This window comes from Emys orbicularis, chromosome 1 (genome assembly GCF_028017835.1).
Source record: "Emys orbicularis isolate rEmyOrb1 chromosome 1, rEmyOrb1.hap1, whole genome shotgun sequence".
NCBI lineage: Eukaryota > Metazoa > Chordata > Testudines > Emydidae > Emys > Emys orbicularis.
In genome coordinates, this window is record NC_088683.1 from 29912822 (window position 1) to 29934463 (window position 21642).

General features: G+C 40.7%; 1 protein-coding gene across 1 annotated transcript in view; it reads right to left on the reverse strand.

Annotated features, from left to right (window-relative positions):
- The window catches only part of ATXN7L1 (ataxin 7 like 1), a 128864-nt gene that overhangs the window by 9195 nt on the left and 98027 nt on the right, over positions 1–21642 (reverse strand). The window contains exons 4-7 of the mRNA XM_065397602.1: positions 16977–17059; positions 15865–16121; positions 12876–13068; positions 7180–7301 (exon numbers count right to left, since the gene is read on the reverse strand). Coding sequence (XP_065253674.1) covers positions 7180–7301; positions 12876–13068; positions 15865–16121; positions 16977–17059 — 655 coding nt within the window. The remainder of the gene's footprint in view (positions 1–7179; positions 7302–12875; positions 13069–15864; positions 16122–16976; positions 17060–21642) is intronic.

Below are 21642 nucleotides of genomic sequence, written 5' to 3' on the forward strand. Positions count from 1 at the left end.
CTTCCCCACCTTACAAAATAACCCAGAAATACAAAAAAGCTCAATCACATGACTCTCAACCTCTAACCATAACGTTTAAAAATATTACATTTGTTTTTCTTGAAAGTATTCAAAGGCTGGATTACTGGGACAATTCAACATTAATGTGAATTTACAGGTCAGATCAATGAGGGTGGGGAGCTGTTGAACTTGGCCAGTTTCTGAGTTGTGAATCACAGGATCAGCGCAGTTAGAAAAGCACAGTCCATCACTCTGTCAGTGCAGGATTGTTCCCTATAGCCCATTTTAGGGCTGGCCAGATAGGATTAGTCAAATACCTATCTGATGAATTTCACTGATTTTTGTTGAATAACTTGTCATTTTTTTGTGGTATTTAATCAGCTCTATAGGTGGCTGAATACTATTTGGAGAATATATTATTCAATAATTACCAGTGAAATTAGTTATCTATATTGAATTTTGTTTTCTATTCAGCCAACTAGCATATATTTTATTGCTTTATCTAGTCTTACCTTAAGTATCCCAAGAAATTGGGCTTCTGTCATTTCTTCTGGGAAACTATTACATGGCCTTTTCCTGCCATTCAGCCTAAAGTTTAGCTTTCTTAATCTCATTCAATTTCTCCTAGTTACAGTCTTGTCGGCCTCTCTAAGACAACTTTTTCGAGCCATGTTTACACCCTTCAGGGATTAATAGACTCAGATCCCCCTGGCCCCAGAATGGTCACTCAGACAAGTATACATAAAAACCCTCAACGGAGTATTTCCTTATAAAGTAGTTCCGATTCCCTAACTACTCTCATTGATCTTCTCTGAACTACCTCCTATTTGCAGTATCTATCTAGAATTGAAGGGCCTAGCACTGAACACAATGCTTATGTTAGAGAGGGGGATGGAATTATGTAGGGGCCTGGGAACTAGGAATTAATAAGAGCTAGTCTCAACTCTGCCAATGACTTGCTGTGTGACTGTGGGCAAGTTGCTTAGCTTCTGTGTGCCTCGCTTTCTTCATCTGTAAAGTGGGGGTGATAATTCTTACCCACCTTTGTGGGTAAGATGAAAAGGACTACATGAGTATTATTATTCTGGGGAACATATTCTCAGCACACTGCTTCATCTCACCCCTCATCTCTGCTGCATGATCCATAGCTATGGGACTGCAATAGCATCAGTTCTATAGTGCTTTACAAATGCCCCTGCAGTCAGTTGGGGAAGATGAGAAAAGCTCAGTCTGGAAGAAGGAGAGGATAAGAAAGGGATACAATTAGGGACCCAGTTTCATGAACTTTCTATGTTATATGGCTAATAAAGTGCTGACAGAATTAACTGAAAAAAGAAATATTAAACATACGTAGAGATTTCATAAAGAGGCTGAGCTAGTAGTTGGGTAAAACATTTAAGGTTAGATCCTGCTCTCATTGAAATCCAAGGTAAAACTCTCACTGACTTCCATGGGAGCAGGATGGTGCCTTTTAACACGTTTCACAGTACTGACAGAGGTAGTGATTTTTTATACTTTTCCTGGTAGTCGCGATGCCAGTGACACACTCTCTCAGCCACCTGAGTGCTGAATCTCTGGATGAACAAAACTAGTAGCTCACAAATCTTCTGAGCTTCTATTCTGGGGATCCACAGCTTTACCTTTGGGTGGCAAAAGTAATGGAACTATAGCTCTGAGCAGAAGGCTGGTCTAACGAACAGCCTCCTCTTTACCTGATAGTAAACTGCTACAGCTACTACGGAAAGATGAGAAACACTTGTGCAGCAAACACGTGCTATCTCTCAGCTATGCAGGAAACTAACCCCTGGGGCAACAGGCCCACTGTTTCCAAACTCTGTCTCCCAGCACAGCAGCCTTATTTTTTGTAGGCTACAAGGTTAGTCAGAGAAGCCAAACTTTAGTATTTCAACCGCAATATATTTAAATATATTTAAAACTGGTTTATCTAATAACTGCTATATAAGGCCTATAACAGCTCTGATCTATGGAGTGACATGAAACATTACAGAGTAATGTAGTTATATTGGATGGAGTATGCACATTGTGCAGTACAATCCCACAATCATATCTTCAAGCCCCAAGTGCAGTTTTTACATTGTTTTCTAAATTCTTAAATGTTAGTAATGCCGGCTATTTTTAATGCATCGGTGCAACTCATGCCCATATGCAGTGCTTAGGACACTGTTGCAAAATATAATGGTGAAATATGTTTAATATTGCATTGCAAATGGACATGTTAAGACCTCAATGCCAATGAGCCTCATGAAACCTGTGTGCTGCCAGGAATACCTCATGTTATGAAATCTTGACACACTGTATCAAGTGCTCACTGTATGGTACTGACACCATTCCCCTTTATTCCAAACACCTTCAGTCTCCTTCAGGGTTGTCACAGATATATAGTTTTCCTTCCAGTTTTGAGGGGAAAGAATGAACAGCATGCAAAGTTGACACCAATGATGCTCTGCAGATTGGTCAACAAAGTGTGCTGCTAGCCAAGCAGCATAAGAGAGAAGGACTGGGCTGTAATCAATATTTTTGTTCAGTATAAGAACGGACATACTAGGTCAGACCAAAGGTCCATCTTGCCCAGTATCCTGTCTTCCGACAGTGGCCAATGCCAAGTGCCCCAGAGGGAATGAACAGAACAGGTAATCATCAAGTGATCCATGTCCCGTAGCCCATTCCCAGTTTCTGGCAAACAGAGGCTAGGGACACGGATGAGGTTCAACAAGGACAAGTGGAGAGTCCTGCACTTAGGAAGGAAGAATCCCATGCACTGCTACAGACTAGGGACCTACTGGCTAAGCGGCAGTTCTGCAGAAAAGGATCTGGGGATTACAGTGGACGAGAAGCTGGATATGAGTCAGCAGTGTGCCCTCGTTGCCAAGAAGGCTAACGGCATATTGGGCTGCATTAGTAGGAGCACTGCCAGCAGATCGAGGGAAGTGATTATTCCCCTCTATTCGGTACTGGTGAAGCCACATCTGGAGTATTGCATCCAGTTTTGGGCCCCCCACTACAGAAAGGATGTGGACAAATTGAAGAGAGTCCAGTGGAGGGCAAGGAAAATTATTAAGGGGCTTGGGCACATGATTTATGAGGAGACGCTGAGGGAAATGGGGTTATTTAGTCTGCAGAAGAGAAGAGTGAGCAGGGATTTGATAGCAGTCTTCAACTACCTGAAGGGGGGTTCCAAAGAGGATGGAGCTTGTCTGTTCTCAGTGGTGGCAGATGGCAGAACAAGGAGCAATGGTCTCAAGCTGCAGTGGGGGAGGTCTAGGTTGGATATTAGCAAAAACTATTTCACTAGGAGGGTGGTGAAGCACTAGAATGGGTTACCTAGGGAGGTGGTGGAATCTCTATCCTTAGAGGTTTTTAAGGCCCGGCTTGACAAAGCCCTGGCTGGGATGATTTAGTTGGGGTTGGTCCTGCTTTGAGCAGGGGGTTGGACTAGATAACCTCCTGAGGTCTCTTCCAACCCATATCTTCTATGATTCTGACACCATCCCTGCCCATTCTGGCTAACAGCCATTGATGGACCTATCCTCCATTAATTTATCTAATTCATTTTTGAATCCTGTTATAGTCTTGGCCTTCACAACTTCCTCTGGCAAAGAGTTCCACAGGTTGACTGTGCATACTTCCTTTTGTTTATTTTAAACCTGCTTCCTATTAATTTCATTTGGTGACCCCTAGTTCTTGTGTTATGAGAAGGAGTAAATAACACTGCTGTATTTACTTTCTCCATACCAGTCATGATTTTTTAGATCTCAATCATATCCCCACCTTAGTTGTCTCTTTTCCAAGCTGAAAAGTCCCAGTCTTATTAATCTTTCCTCATATGGAAACAGTTCCATACCCCTAATAATTTTTGTTGCCCTTCTCTGAATCTTTTTTGAGATGGGGCGACCACATCTGCACGCAGTATTCAAGATATGGGCGTACCATGGATTTATATAGAGGCAATATGATATTTTCTGTCTTCTTATCTATCCCTTTCCTAATGATTCCCAACATTCTGTTAGCTTTTTTGACTGTCACTGCACATTGAGTGAATGTTTTCAGAGAACTATCCACAATGACTCCAAGATCTCTTTCTTGAGTGGTAACACCTAATTTAGACCCCATCATTTTATATGTATAGTTGGGATTACATTTTCCAATGTACATTACTTTGCATTTATCAACACTGAATTTCATCTGCCATTTTGTTGCCCAGTCACCCAGTTTTGAGAGATCCTTTTGTAGCTCTTTGCAGTCTGCCTGGGACTTAACTATCTTGAATACTTTTGTATCATCTGCAAATTTTGCCACCTCACTGTTTACCCCTTTTTCCAGATCATTTATGAATATGTTGAATAGGACTGGGCCCAATACAGACCCTTTGGGGACATCACTATTTACCTCACTCCATTCTGAAAACTGACCATTTATTCCTATCCTTTGTTTCTGACCTTTTAACCAGTTACCAATCCATGAGAAGACCGTTTCTCTTATCCCATGACAGCTTACTTTGCTTAAGAGCCTTTGGTGAGGGACCTTGTCAAAGGCTTTCTGAAAATCTAAGTACACCATATCCACTGGATCCCCCTTGTCCACATACTTGTTGACCCCCCTCAAAGAATTCTAGTAGATTGGTGAGGCATGATTTCCCTTTACAAAAACCATGCTGACTCTTCCCCAACAAATTTCCATGGGTCTGACAATTTTGTTCTTTACTATAGTTTCAATCAGTTTGCCCGATACTGAAGTCAGGCTTACCGTCTTGTAATTGCTGGATCACCTCTGGAGCCCTTTTTAAAAATTGGCATCACATTAGCTATCCTCCAGTCATTTGGTACAGAAGCTGATTTAAATTATAGGTTACAGACTAGAGTTAGTAGTTCTTCAATTTCACATCTGAGTTCCTTCAGAACTCTTGGGTGAATACCATCTGGTCCTGGTGACTTATTACTGTTTAATTTATCACTTTGTTCCAAAACCTCCTCTAAATGACACCTCAATCTGGGACAGTTCCTCAGATCTGTCACCTAAAGAAGAATGGCTCAGGTTTGGGAATCTCGCTCACATCCTCAGCCATGAAGACCAATGCAAATAATTCATTTAGTTTCTCTGCAATGATCTTATCGTCCTTGAGTGCTCCTTTAGCATCTCCATCGTCCAGTGACCCCACTGGTTGTTTAGCAGGTTTCCTGCTTCTGATGTACTTAAATTTTTTTTTTGCTATTACTTTTTGAATCTTTGGCTAGCTGTTCTTCAAATTCTTTTTTGGCTTTCCTAATTATATTTTTACACTTCATTTGCCCGAGTTTATGCTCCTTTCTATTTTCCTCACTAGGATTTAACTTCCACTTTTTAAAGGATGCCTTTTTGCCTCTCACTGCTTCTTTTACTTTGTTGTTTAGCCACGGTAGTATTTTTTTGGTTCTCTTACTATGTTTTTTAATTTGGGGTATGCATTTAAGTTGAGCCTCTATTATGGTGTAGTTAAAAAGTTTCGATGCATCTTGCAGGGATTTCACTTTTGGCACTTTTAATTTCTGTTTCACTAACCTCATTTTTGTGTAGGTCCCCTTTCTGAAATTAAATACTACAATGTTGGGCTGCTGTGGTGTTTGCCCCACCACAGGGATGTTAAATTTAATTATATTATGGTCACTATTACCAAGTGGTCCAACTATATTCACCTCTTGGACCAGATCCTGTGCTCCACTTAAGACTAAATCAAGAATTGCCTCTCCTCTTGTGGGTTCCAGGACTAGCTGCTCCAAGAAGCAGTCATTTAAGGTGTCAAGAAACTTCATCTCTGCATCCCGTCCTGAGGTGACATGTACCCAGTCAATATGGGGATAGTTGAAATCCCCCATTATTATTGAACTTTTTATTTTAAGAGCCTCTCTAATATCCCTGAGCATTTCACAGTCTCTATTCACCATCCTGGTCAGGTGGTTGGTAATATATCCCTACCGCTATATTTTTATTATCAGAGCATGGAATTATTATCCATGGAGATTCTATGGTACAGTTTAGTTCATTTAAGATTTTTACTTTATTTGATTTGATGCTTTCTTTCACATATAGTGCCACTCCCCCACCAGGAAGACCTGATCTGTCTTTCCGATATATTTTGTACCCTGTATTACTGTGTCCTATTGATTATCCTTATTCCACCAAGTTTCTGTGATGTCTATTATATCAAGATCCTCATTTAATACGAGGCACTTTAGTTCACCCATCTTATTATTTAGACTTCTAGCATTGGTATATAAGCACTTTAAAAACTTGTCAATTTTTGGCTGTCTGCCATTACATGATGTAATCAAATGGGACTTTTTCATTTGACTGTTTCTCACACTATCTCTCTCTCTCTCTCTCTATATATACACACACACATGCACTTGCACAACACAAATATATATATATATATATATATATATATATATATATATATATATATATATATATATATATATATATATATTTTTTAAAGTCAGCTCTAGACAGAGAAAAATATCACCAGTTCCTTTCCTGCATGATATATGAAATATGTTTAATATTTCAGCTTGTTGTCAGAGGTATTTTAGTCAGTATGGAGAAAACTACTGTGGGTTTTCAAGCAATGAGCATTCAACCCATCAATACATTGCTGTAGTGTATCTCTGAACCACCACCTCAATGATAGCCAAAGAAAAAAATCTTTTGTACATAGGCCTCTCAGTGAAGTCAGGACAAAATAATGGGTAAAGAAAGCCATGTCTGTAGATAATAAATCTATACAATTGCATGAAGCAGACACAAATATTTTGGAAAAATGGGCTGCACAACAGAATGACACATAAGCAGTTAGAAGGCTAATGGAACTACCCTACCCTAGAGGTACAGAGGGACAAGTGACCTAGATGTGGTACACGTCTGTTAAGATCATCAGCAGCCACCAAGTAGAAATCTGCTTCGGAACTCTGACTAAAAAATTATTCTGTTGTGCTGCAAGCTCCTAAAGGCTAGCTGTATTTCTTGAGTACAAAGAATAAAATTGTATTCATGTAACTGACACTACCTAATGTGCCAGGTAACTTTAAAAAAAAGCGTTTCATGGAAGTGGTTAATTTAGAAGACTGTAAGCATTAACTATTATAAAAGAATAAAACATCCACATGGTGCAAAATTCTCACTTACTTCCACATCTGTGAATTCAAGTGTTTTTCTACCATGGAGTTTAGTGCGAATCGAAAACGGTCCCATCTTCTGTCAAATACATAGTATCCTCTTCCCATTAAGCGACTGCCATATGAACAAAACTGAAAGAAAAGACATTTCAATGTTGCTAATAGACTAATAAATTAGTACAAAATGTATAGAGAAAATAATTAAAAAAAAAAAATATATATATATATATATATATATATATATATACACACACACACACATCCATACACACACATACTTGCACCACACAAACATATATATTTTTAAAAGTCAGCTATAGACAGAAGAAAATATCACCAATTACTTTCCTGCATGATATATGAAATATGTTTAACATTTCAGCTTGTTGTCAGGGGTATTTTATACAGCCGCTAAAAACTCACCTGTGTGTGGTAAGGGCTTGATTCTAATATCAGAGTCATACTTTCTCTTTCAAACATCATGTAAGTCCTGACCTGAAATGTTAGAGAAGTAATTCCTGCTAATACCGTAATTGCCTCAATTGGCTATACCATTCAATGCATGTTCAATACCATGGTTCATTAAGCAAGAATAAAAATCTTTCTAAAGAAATGAAACGAAAAGCACTGTACCACTGTCCTTAATAAACCACTTCACAAATGCCTGAATAGATGACACTTCAGGAAGAGGAGAAAAAGCGTTGCCGTCAGTACATCCTGTACAGAAGAGTGCACAACACCCCATTCTCCTGGCTGCACATGCATTGACTAGTGGGTACTATCTCCCTGTGGGAATTCTACAGAAGACTTCGAAAGGGTGTATTTGCACCACAATCTCTAGAGACTTTTGGGGATGAATTTAAAAACCACTGAGAGGGCATCACTGAAAGCTTTCCATGCTTTTGGGTTGTCTACTTTCTTTTTGGTCACCATTACCGATCCTTAACGTGGCAAGGTGTTGGAGCGACAGATCTCTGTGGAGTAGATTCCTCTTAGAAGTCAACATCAGAAAACAATGGAACCACTTTTCTAGCCTCTTGATACACTTATCTCTGTAGTCATCTTTATTTAACTTAGCCCTCATTCCTGCTCCTAATGCCAACAGCCAATATCCTAGGAACACTATTACTACATACAATTATCTTGTTTTTCTGTCTTTCTGTTTCAGCACACTCCAAACTGGTCCAGTAGCATGCTATGGCCCCAGTGATATATATGTTCAGGACACTCTTGTAACTCTCACTCTCTGCCAGTGCAGCCCCCATGCACCATAGCAATTACGCATCTGTAAGAAGATGGAAGACACACAACTCTCAGACTGCAGCTGGCCATCCTACAAAAAGTAATATTTTGTACTGGTTGCCAAAGAGAGGGTAAAAAGAACACAAAAGTGGTGGAGTAAAACCAGATTACACCGCCACTCAGAGCATAGCTGTTATGATTACATGGATTGAGGTGACTGCATCAAACCCCAGAATCAATGACCAGGTCACTGTGTGAGCAAACAAAGTTTATTTCACATGAAATAACACATTATATTTATTAAGCATATGTGGAATGGAAGAGAGGAGGGAGGTTAATGTGCGTCCCTGATGAATCCTGAACATTCCCTCACTTCTCCAGTTATACTTAACCCCTTACCCTCAAGATTGAATACTGCAGCTACTGTTATTCTGGATGAAGATGGCTGTATTGAAATACACTGACATAATTACAACACTAGCTGCACCTCTCTTCCTTTTCTGATCTCTCTCAGAGTATCCACTCAAGGTGCTAGGCCTTGGGCTTTTACCTACCCTGGGGTTGAATTTCGCAATTTGCCCACTCCTAGACCAGGTCCATGCTATAGTAACCAGTGTATCAACTCAGCAGGTCTTACTGAGTTCAGGCACCTGTGGTCCTTCCCTTTGGGAGTCTATGGCCAACGGTATAGAAGATAAAATCAAAGTTCTGCTTATTTAGCAGAAGGAACAAAGCTTTTAGATAAAAAAGATTTTAAATCAACAATCTACACATGTCTATCTTACCAAAGGTCTCACCATCCCCTAAGATGGTTAGAGTTAGGCAGACCTATCTTCTTCAGACACTCCAGGAGATCCCTGTGTCTCACACTGGTTCCCCCAAATGCCCACTATCTCTCTCTTGAGAAGAGGGTTCCTTTTAAGCCCTGTTACAGTTCTTTTGTTATTCCAAATTTGTGTGCGACACTGCACCCCATATTCGTCACAGTGATATTATTATGATATAATTATGGCATAATTATGATGCATTTTGTACAAGACGGGTCATGTGAGGTGTCATTGGAAAGTTATGCTTTGCTCAATATGATTATCCTATTTGTATGCATGTATCATTTTTGTATCTGAAGTTATGAATATTGACTATGTATCTGTATTTCAAATGTAGTTACACCTGGGTGACGCCCACTAGGCAAGATGCTTTCAGTCTATATAGCTGGCTGGGAAGGGTCTATTCAGGGTAATGAGTCATTAGGGAAAACAATAGGCTTTAGGAGAAACTTATCTCCCACCTAGTGAGCCTTCCTGAGAACACTCCAGAAACATGTAAGTAATGGCTGCTATGACTCAGCAAGGCATGTAAGGGCCTTGTCTCTGGACTCCATCTTGGATACCGGTGTTTTTCCACAAACTGAGGTTTGGGACAAAGGGTCCCCACCACATGCTAAAGCTATATAAGGCAGGGAGTGACATCATCAGGTTTTCTTCACTCTCCACACAAGAAGACTCCTGGAATCACTGGAGGAACAAAGACTGAACTGGGGGAAGTGCTGGACTCAGGCTAACGGGATTTCTAGCCTGTGTATGAAAACCTGGGGATTCCAAGCTGTAAAGCAAGTGCAGCTTGGGCCTTGAGAATCTGCATGCCTGCCTGTATCATCAGCCTGGGTGAGAATTTGCTAATTCATATCCTATCTTTCTAGTATCTTAGACTTAATTTGCATGTTTGTTTACTAGGTGATCTGCTTTGATCTGTTTGCTCTCACTTATAATCACTTAAAATCTATCTTTTGTAGTTAATAAACCTGTTTTTGCTTATCTAAACCAGTATGTTGGAATGAAGTGTATGGGAAATCGTATCTCAAGGCTGTTGCATAGTCCTCTCCACACTGTGTGTGTGTGAACTCTATGAGCTTACGCTGTACAGTTCCCTGTGCGGTGCAAGACGATATAATTCTGGGTTTATACTCCAGTGGGGGGGGTCCTAGGCTGGGAAGCCGGTGGTTATTTTGGCTGTAGGCTCTCTATTGTTGGTTTATGCAGTCGCTGGTTGGAGAACCTGCATTTAACTGCAGCTGGGTGTGTCCCTACCTGTGTGAATGCTGGTGGAAGTGTAAGACCGGGAGCAGGTCTGCAGCTTGTCACAGCAGCACAGTGTGAGAGGGAACCCAGGCTGGTGAGTCAGAGGGCTCAGTGGTACCCCAGTTCCAGGTGGCACCGGGGGGGGGGGGCGGAAGAGGGGAGAACCCGTCACATTGTGGTCCTTGAGCCTTCTGATCAAAACCAGTCCTGTAGGTTCTGCAGGAGATTGAGCCGGAGTTTTCAGAGCTGATGGTTCTGCCACTATCTCTTAACAACAAGTATTTCCTGAGCAATGGCTTATATTGAGCCAGTCTTTTCTTTCTGCCTGTTTTCCTAGTCAGACAAACCCAACAGATTTATTCCTAGGTTGAGCTAAACCAATATATCCATACACTATACAACCAATTAACCAAGCCAACATTCATTATTACAGAGTCACTGTCTCTTCACACTCATGAACGCTGTTCCTTTGACACTCAGTGGGGCAGCTGTTTGGTAACAATGCATTCTGTATCTAGTGGTTCTTTCATACTTCTTTCACTGCATCCAAGTCCACACCAATCCTCTACAAAAAGGCTTTGAAAACAATCCAACATGGGTCTGCTGGTGACGCTGCAGAGAATACTAGACAGACAGATACCCAATGTTTTATGGAGATTTCTTTATTGTACAATTCTACTGGTGACAAGAGCTTTCCTATAGTTGTCTTATGTGTTGCTTCGTGCAACATGAAAAGGATAGTACTCAATGAAATGAGACATACTATCTACCCATCTGGGCTCCTATATAAACACCCATCAACTGCAGTATTCGAGTGCCAGTACCCAGACAACGGGTATAATTTAACATGAATTCCTTAGCATAAGTTCAAATACAATGATTGTGAGCAAGGGAAGCACATGCTGGATGGAGATAGGAGAAATTTTTTCACAAGTTAGGGATACCATCTTCACTTATGAGTAGCTCCACTTCACTTTGCCTTTGGGTTAGGAGACCATCCAAAATTAATACACATTTTGGAGAGTTTATGCTACATTACATAGCTTGTTTATAGGACAACTAATTATGTAGATTTTTTTTTAATTTTAAAAGAATTTTAGCTTTTCTTTACTGTTCAGTGACTCTGAAATCACATCTATGCGATCCGTCTGAGAAAGTGCCACCTGCAACTTTGTATAATTGACAGACACATAGTAGGATGCACCAAACAAGCCGTTGTAGTTTCTGGACATGATAATTACAGTAGGATAAATTCTAATGCTGGCTATCCTTTAAAACATGGGGAAAATAAACATATAGATGGAGCGATATTTAAATTTAATTTGAAAATCAGTGTAAACATATGTTAATTTTGGGGCATCTATGTGCCTAGTCCAGGAGTAACAACACAGGTAAAATTCTCCATTTCTTCAATGGGAATTATGTACATTTAAGTCTGAGGACTAGACTACGTTGCAGTCGTCATACTGTTTCAGTGTATTACTGTGGTGTGATATAGAAGCAGAGTCTCTTAATTGCACAAATTGTATAGAAAATAAATTGATGAAAACTTCTAGTTGTCATTAATTTCCTTAGCTTGATTTTTATGAGAGCTGTCTGCTCAGGAGTTCAAGAATTATCTGATTACTGCTTTCATTGTACTAGATAAACAAATACACTCTTAAGTTCTGGTGCCATATGGCTGCACTTATGAGTAACAATAAAACTTAAAACTAGCAGAGGAGAAAGACAACAGGAGCAGCCAGACCGGCACACACTTGAGCCAGAGTGCTTCCAGAGCAGATGGATTAAGCCTTACTCAGGAGAGGACACTCAATTTTTAGATGAATAAGGCAATGAGATCAATGCACAAGTGCATTCATATGAAAATAGCACTCCTGAAGTGTTATTGCTCCAAGGTGGACTACACATACTCAAGAATATAAAGCAGTTTAATCACTTGGTAGCTTTTTTGTTGCTATAAGATTTTCAAGGACATTTAGATGTTGTCATTTAACCTAAGATGTTAGCTCTTCCTAAGATATAAAGGCTAATTGTCTCTCATGCCAGTTTTACACAAATGTAACTATTCATTATATCAGAATTACTTTTGGTTTATACTGATGTCAGTGAGAGGGAAATCTAGCCCTAAAACTTTTTTTTTTCTACAGCTGACCTTTTATTGTGCCCATAACCTTGTACTATTAATGTCAGGTGCACTAACCTGTTTCTCCCCTCCTCCCCTACCCATCATTGTCTTCTATCAGAATCAGATGTATTTGTCTTATTTAGACTGAAAGCTTTAGAATGCAGAGTCCTTATTTCTTACATGTCTGTAGAATGCCATACACACCAATGGCATAGTATAAACAACAACAGCAACAATGCTGTAAAAAGACAGACATACCCCAAGAGGCCTCGGGTGGTGTCCAGAAAAATGACAGTCTAATTTCTCGGATTCTTCAGCTCCATCCACTTCTCCTTCATCACTGGACAGTCTACTAGCTAAATCTCCTCCCATGGAAGGTAGTGGCAGTTCTGGTACATAGCCACTGTGGTTTGAAGAACTGTTGCTGTTTACACTATTTGCAGATGATGATCTAAGAGGAGTAAAAAGATTTACAGTCTCAATGTTTTGAAGAAGCTCCATAACCAGCTTGCTAAAACCGCATTGTATGGCACAACATCTGTTCAAGCTCCAAAGTAAATGGCACAAGAAATGACAGTGTAAGCAGCACAAAAATGATGTGGGGTCATTAAGAAGATTTTTTAAAAATTACATCACTTTCACAGTTCAGCCTTTCACGATTAAATTTGTGCTGGATGAAGTTACATTTGGGGCTCACAGGAGGGTCAGTTTAAGAGGTATGAAAGGCAAAGAAAGTATATTTGAATAAAAACAAAAAATAAATGGGAAAGAAACTGAAAGGCTGACACATCGAACCATTACTCTGTTACTTGCCAAAAAACGAGGTGTCCAGTTCTGTAATATTATTTGCTATGAAATTCCTACCAGAAGGTGGTCAACTAGCTTAGTAAATGTAATAAAATGCCTGGCTTAGTTTATTTCCAGCTAGTTAATTAACCCAGATAGCTCTATATTGTAGGATTTTCCCAGCAGACAACTTTATCTGGCCTTTCTCTAAAACCCTATAAAAAAGTCAAAGCGGGACCATCCAGAATAGTGCAGGCTTTGTGCTAGACACTCCCCGCCCACCCCCAAAACAATCCCTGCCCCCAGTGCACGACAGTGCCTTCTTTAGCAACAAATGTATATGCTTCAAAAGCAGCCTAGAAACAATTATTGGGGGAATTCAGTTATAGTCAGTGAAGACTTGCACCCTATGTGGCCAAGTGTGCATGTGTGCTAGTCTGAAGGTAGAGGGAAACAAATGGTCTGTAACTGGTAGCCTGATTTTGTCACTTCTCTAGTCAAGTGAATTTACTGCTAAATTGTTTCTCCCTCAGTTTTGTACTCTCTGATTCTGAGAAGTCACATGTGCAACAATCTAGAGTCCAAATGTAGATTTCATAGACTATCAGGGTTGGAAGGGATCTCAGGAGGCCATCTAGTCCAACCCCCTGTTCAAAGCAGGACCAATCCCCGGATGGATTTTTGCCCCAGATCCCTAAATGGCCCCCTCAAGGATTGAACTCGCAGCCCTGAGTTTAGCAGGCCAATGCTCAAACCACTGAGCTATCCCTCTCCCTGCTTTAGAGAAACAACCATTCTAGTACATTTGTTGAGTGCTTACAATAAAAACATGCTGCTGCTAATATAGGCATGTTTTCAGTGCCTAACAGGTTTTTCTCTAAAATTACCTTGGAGTTGATGAGAATCTTAACGTAATAGGATGCAGCCCCCCTAAAATGTCACTAGTTGTAGCCAATCTGCCTCTGTTTTGTGGAAATTGCAGAGTTGCTTATACCTCTAACTGCACTGAGGTTTACAATCTCAAACCAGTTATACACGTTACTGTACCGAGATCGAGGGAGGCTAATAGTCACTATGATGGTAAACGCAGGCACTGCAGCAGAAATGAGTACTTAATGGGTAGAATTACAAAGTGTAACTGGTAAGCTCATCTTCCTTGCCTGTTGTTCTGACCGCTTCACCCTTCTCTTTGAAACCCTCCACTGGCTTTCACCACAGTAAGTGCAAACCTTTAAGTCTCTTCACAACTTTGCCATTCCCTGCCTCTCTGCCCATCTCTTTGTAGTCTCCCCTCTCCACCAGTGATGCCAGCCTCATCTGCCAGTTTGTCAGTCTCACCCAAACATCTACACACATTCTTCCGTGCTCCTTGCCCTGAACTGAATTAGCTAATTATTGATGGCTTGAGGAGCTGACAGGAGCACCTGGCAATTACTTTATTCAGAATAATTTCTAAAGTGGCAAGTGCAGATATGCATATAAAAACTGCATATCCTTGTTTGTACCTCTCTTCCTGCACCCTTTCTATGTCACTTGGTTATTTTAGATATGCTCTTTGAGGCAAAGACAGTATCTTTGTATGTGTTTGTACAATACCAAGCACACTAGGGGCCCAATCCCAACTGGGACCTCTCAGAAGAAGTGAATTATGAAATAATAAAAGAAGCATGGATCAATCTGACTTGACTGACCCCATCAACCCTATCCAAAACTGGTGCTCCAGTTCAAAAGCTATACAAGTGACTGTCACTTGGCCTGCTGAGCTATATGCTAGAAACTAGACCACATGGGGCGTTTACCAGATCATTACTGGGGTTCAGCTGACACAGTATACTATGCCAGAACTTCTGTGGAGGGGTTTCATCAGTTTCTTTAGAAGTTGGGCTTCCGTTCTAAGAAGTGTTGTTAGCCCTTGTGGTTGCAAAGAAAACCTGAATAAGAAATGATGAGCTACAGACAGATAGCCTGAAAGAACAGTGCTAAGGGCCAGCTGCTGATCACTGAAGTGCACCTTCCTGTACAAGTAGTCCCATTAAAGTGAACGGGAATTATTAAGTGGCACCTTCCTTCACAAACTTAACCGAGAGGCATGAATTGCCCTGATTCACTTAAATGAAATGACTCTAAAACCTATTCATATATTTTGAATATTAACTTTGCTAACTTCTACTGACCATTTTAGCTGAAACATTCAGCTACTCTGCGACTGACAGCAGAGCTTATGGAATAACCACTCTCCCCCATCCCAATCAGAGCCCTGACTATTATACAGTGATTTAAGTACTGCTATTCGTGTTATCTATTTCCAGCTCCTGAGAAGAACCCTATATTAATAGTTTATTATGGAATACTCCATATAAATATGACACAAATATAACTTTATCTGTACACAAGACATAGAGGGACATTTGCCATAGAAGTTTCAGAATATCGCATTCATGCATTTGAGAAGGCTGCTCACCTAGCAAGTACAGAATTGGGTGGTCTAGATTTTGCAGGAAATGTTACTTTAGGTTCTTGCCCAGAGTTCAGTGAAGATCCTGGCAAAGAATCCTGTGCTGGTGTGGGATGGCTCGGATGGGTTTCCCTTATAGACTGTGGATGCTCCTTGTCTTTTGCAACTTCTTTTTCCCTGGATCGAGCTTTGTGTTCAGCTAGAAGGATGTCAAACTGTTTTTTGCGACCTGGAACTGCTCGTCGATGGTTAAGTGAATGAGTCTAAAAATAGGGTGGTTAAAAAGAATTTGTGTATAAAATGTTTGTGAATGCTCTAAATTTCTGAAACACAATTCTAAGAAAAAAACTCCACTTAAAACAACTTTAGATTTAGTCATGGCAATAAAAAGTTGCTATTCCACATAGCCCTGGATACATTCAAAAAATTATTCTCAGGATGTGTCCAATTTATCTTAAAATTATCTTTAGGGACAATTTTCATAATGGAAACGATCCATTTACCATTTCCAAGACAAATAGTATCCCAACAGTATTACTAATATTCTATCTAGAGCATTGTAATTGCAGCCCTTAATCTACAATAAATAATTAGATTTGGTTGGACTGGCAAATGTATAAATATAAATAAGGGTAGATATTCAAGCACATTGCCCTGTTCCCCTCTACAGACCAACAGCAGTAGATATATGTGTGTCTTACACTGTTGTTTCAGTAATGTGAGTCTTTTAGCCATATAAGCAGATCTCAAATTATTTATAAGAAAATGAATTTCATCTTTACTACAAGGAGACTGTGTAACAGTGCGGCTGCATATATTAACCAAAAATCAGTGTTTAAAGCAATGCTATTGAGTGCATGTAAATAAATTGTAATGCCCTTTGCATCACAAATGATAAGGAAAACCTTCTTTGTCAAAAATGTCAGTGGAATGATGTAGATGCTCTGATTCATCAAAGAAACAGAATAGAATTACTTTAGCAAGAATTACCTGTGGATAGTGTCTGAATACCATACCCATTGTCTGTAAGACAGGAGCAGGCATGACCTCTCAAATTACCGTGGTGGGATTTTAAACTACAACAAAGCATCTGATATTTTATCTTCTGAGAAAAGTACCTTGCAGGTGAGTGATCTTGTGCAAGGTTTCTTTGTTTCAGGATCCAGTACTCCACAGTGTTTATTTGGGTCAAATTCTCTTTCTGTTTGGGAAAAAAAAGAAAAGAAAAGATTGTCTCAAAAATACATGTTTTTAAATGGATGTGTCAATTAAGACTACTTCCTAGAAAATACATATTTTTTAAGGGGCTGCAGTAAGCTGTCCCTGGTTATTCACCCAAGCCCAATTTGAACCATCCTGACCTATACCAGCAAAGCATCTCTTGTACCACATGCATGGCTGAGACAATTCTGTTCTCTCCTTTCCCTGCACATGGCGCCCATCAGTAAAAGCAGGATTTCACTTACAGAATTCAGAGAACTTGCTATTACACTAGGGAACACTTCACTTGACAAAAAGTCTTTTGGGAGTAGTAATTAAGGAGGTTGTGGTACGTCTACACGACCCGCCGGATCGGCGGGTAGTGATCGAACTGTCGGGGATCGATTTATTGTGTCTACACTAGACACGATAAATCGATCCCCGATCGCTCTGCCATCGACTCCTGTACTCCACTGTGGCGAGAGGCGGAAGCGGAGTCGACAGGGGAGCGACGGCAGTCGACCTCGCGCCATGAGGACGCGAGGTAAGTCGACCTAAGATACATCGACTTCAGCTACGCTATTCTCGTAGCTGAAGTTGCGTATCTTAGGTCGACCCCCCCACTCCCCACCAGTGTAGACCAGGCCTGTGTCATTATTGCATTCAGAGATATGGGCTAAAGAATGGGGCTTGATAGAAGCGTCCAAGTACCAGACGAAGCCAAGTATTTGAGTTAAATTTCAACTACAGTAGAACCTCAGAGTTATGAACACCTTGGGAATGGATGTTGTTCATAACTCTGAAATGTTCATAACTCTGAACAAAATGTTATGGTTATTCTTTCAAAAGTTTACAACTGAACATTGACTTAATACAGCTTTGAAACTTTATTATGCAGAAGAAAAATGCTGCTTTCCCTTTATTTTTGTAGTAGTTTACATTTAACGCAGTATTGTACTATGTATGCCTTTTTTTTTTCCCGTCTCTGCTTCCGCCTGATTGTGTATTTCCGGTTCCAAATGAGGTGTGTGGTTGACTGGTCAGTTGGTAACTCTGAGGTTTTACTGTATGACTACCACTGTGGCCAGTAAGGCCAAAATTTTCCATATATGGCCATTGATTTTGGGTGTCTCAAATCTTTGGGTGCCCAGCTTAAGACACCTACTGACTGTTTGCCGCAGCTCCCAGTTACTTCAACTGGGAGTAGCAGGTGAGCAGAACCTCTGAAGAACCAGGCCATAGATATCTCAAGCTTTACACTAAAAATTTGAATCAGTCAAAATTACCAGCTACATTTGAAAGTTTTGGCCTAAATCTGTCCCCTTTTCACCAGTTGTAAAAATGGGTATAATAATTCTTATTTTCCTATTTCACAGGGGCATTGAGAAGCTTACTTAAAGTTTGCAATGCCTTTTGAAAAGAGAAAGAACTTACTGAGTTCTAAATATTATTAGCAATAGTAAACATCCATTGAGATATTCGTTTTAGTATATTTAATGCTAACTGTACCTGATTTACATATTTTACTACCATTTTTAATTTTGTATGTCTCACCCACAATGTATGTACAACATAGGTTTTAGTTTTATACTATAGCACTGTAGCAGAAACATGAACACGTACTTAGTTTATACCTCCCTCCCCACTGTTTTGATAGCCTTGACAGGAATACAAATAGCTATGCATATATCTGATTCCCCACTCTGGCACTTTGAGTGCAGAAGGTGGGGGCCTGCGAGGATTCTAAAAAATAATACTGGCCACTCCAGGCTTGTATTAAATTCCCAAGGTTACAGCTTTTCTCTAACCTTGGATGGGTAGATGCTGCCACCACCAAGTGCAAAAACCCCTTTGAGAACCCAGGAAGGCACACTTGGGAATTCCTTCCTGTGGGGTACCCCTCAAGCCCTTTCACACCCCCCTCCAGGGAAGAGCTGAGAAAGAAAACAAAGGAAATCAGCTGTTGCCACCAGCTAATTAAACAACATGCACAAACATCTTTGGGACATGGCAGAAAGAGGGGATAACAAGGCATTCCAGAGCAGGTGCACACCCCTGAAATGGTGGTCAGCGCCATGACTATTGGAAAACTACAATGGAAATGAAATCTGTCCTGAGTAGTAGACGCTGCTGTGGCCCTTGACGCATAGCCGACACTAAAGGGCTTGTACAGTAAATAAGATGAAACTACAGAAATATTTAATACATCCAAATGCATGTTCACAGGCCAATTGTATGAATCAATTATTTAAGTTATGCTGTTAAATGTATATAATGTGTTGTTCTAGGCTCATTTACCTAATCTCCTCCTTTGCCCCCCCAAAATAAAACAAACTATACTGACAAGATTGTTACTAAAAAGAACCACAAGAGAAAGCTGGAGTGAATGGACAAGCCTTGCTATATGCCCTGAACACCAATACGCTCAAACTGTAGGACCAACATGGAAGCAAATTCAACAACCAAGAGTGCTCCACTAAAAACATTAGCCCTCCAGCCTCAGGAACACACAAAACTGGGAACTGTGAAAAAATCCTGACTGGTCAAAAACTACTAGGATGGAGTATGCGGAAAAAGGCAGTTCCTAAGACAGCCAGGTCCAAAACTATGCAGGGCTTTAGAGATGTAAGCCAACATCCTGATTTGCAGCCAGAAAAACTGGAAGCCTGTATGACCTACAGAGCAATGACATAATATACTCCGTGCAAGGCACACTGCTAAGTAAGCAGGTAAACCACATTTTCTTCTAGTTGAGCAATCTTTCCAAGAGTAGCCATGTACTTGCTCCATGGTGAAGAGGAAAGATCACCACCTTCTTGCTAAGCAATGATAAAAACAGATCTCTTGGATTCCCAGGGAGGAACAGTATCCATTATGTCAGGTCAGAGTGCCAGTTGTAAATGTTACCTTGGACTGTCACAGATCTGCACTGGCATAGCCCAGGCATGCTGCAGGGTTGACACACTGATCCTCCAAAATGGGAGAGTGCAAGCATTTCTCTGGAGCAGCTGCAGTGGGTGGCTTAGAGCAACATCATTATAGTCTCGGCAGAATGAAGAGGAGGGAGTAAACTCTACAACCCATAGCCACAGCTTGCAAATTAGCAGACAGTCCTATTTAGATGGGGCTTCCAGTTCTTTAGCTTTCTCCATAAATGGGATTTGGAACTGAAAAAAGTTATTTTTTCCAGATTCAGTTCTTCCAGTTTGCCACTAGGGGACATTGATCCCCGAGACTGCCTCTCGCAGCTCTCCAGGCTGGCTACCTCTCTCCCTGCTCAAACTTTGCCACAGGGAGGAGGGCAGCATCCCTGATCACCCCCAACAAGAACCAGCCTTCAGCCACAGAAAGAGCTTCAGCCTCACTCAAGGATGTAGTGTAAAGAGAGAGGGCAGGGCTCTGAGAAGGAAGTAAAACTGATGTAAATCAGTTTAAGCCCATTGCCAGGACTGAAAACCACAAGCAGTTGGCTCCACTTCTGCAGCAAGAGACTGAGATGACCCTAAAAATTCCCCTGCCCACTTAGTGTGTAAAACAAGTATATTAAGTCCTGGGTATATTCCAAAGAATCATTTACTAACCCTCAGATCTTTAGCTCAGCCTGTGCCAAATTGTGTATAATAATGGTCAGAAACCAACCGTGTTGATGGACAACCTGTATAAAACATTTACACGTTCTTACAACGTACTTTACTTGCATCATTGTGATGAACAATCACAAACGGTATCATGGTGCTGCATCAATAAGTGGGGCAGAGAAGGCAGGATTTAGTGGATTCTAGGTCTGGTAACGGAATAGATCTTTAAAGAACAACCTGAAAAAAACCTATCAGTTTTGTGGCCCTGGCAATCAAGATATTCATGTGAAAAAATAGCTTAACATTCACCAGAATGACCACAAGGTACTACGACAGAGTCCTAGCCTATTTGGAGATTTCCCCCAAGCAAATTTTAATATATTGGCAGATATGGTGAACTGGCAACATTTGCTGAGTCAGTGCCAGTGTGGACCTGCCCTAGCACTACTATAGCCCTAGTTAAGCAATATGAAAGAAGGCCCCATACTGTGATGACCTCTTCAGAATAATTATTCACTCTAATGACTGTTGCATATACAGTAAATATTTATAAATACAACCTCAGCATATACAACACCTACAGTCGTCTGTGGAGCAAGGCTGGTAGCTTGAAGACTGGGCCCATCAGCTAGTGCTCGTCTTCACTGCAAGAGTTAGCTTGAATTAGCGCACTCGAGTTACTCCACTGGAGCTAGCCTAGGTCAAGTGAAAGTGGAGTGAGAGCAACCACACTGCAAAACACCACTCGAGCAACACAGAGTGATCAGATTAGCAGATGAGTTGTGAGCTGCTGCATCCCCACTGCATTACTTGCTTGAGCATCAGCAGCACCTGAGCTTCAATCCAGCCCCCTTACAGGCCAGCTAGCTCGAGCTTAAAGCACCACTTAACTTGAGCTAGAGATACGTGTGTCTGTCCTGTTGTCTACTTAGGGGCAAAACCTGAGTTACAGCTGGAATGAACAATGCAGTGAAGACAAGCTCCCATTGTCCAGGGAAGAGAGATC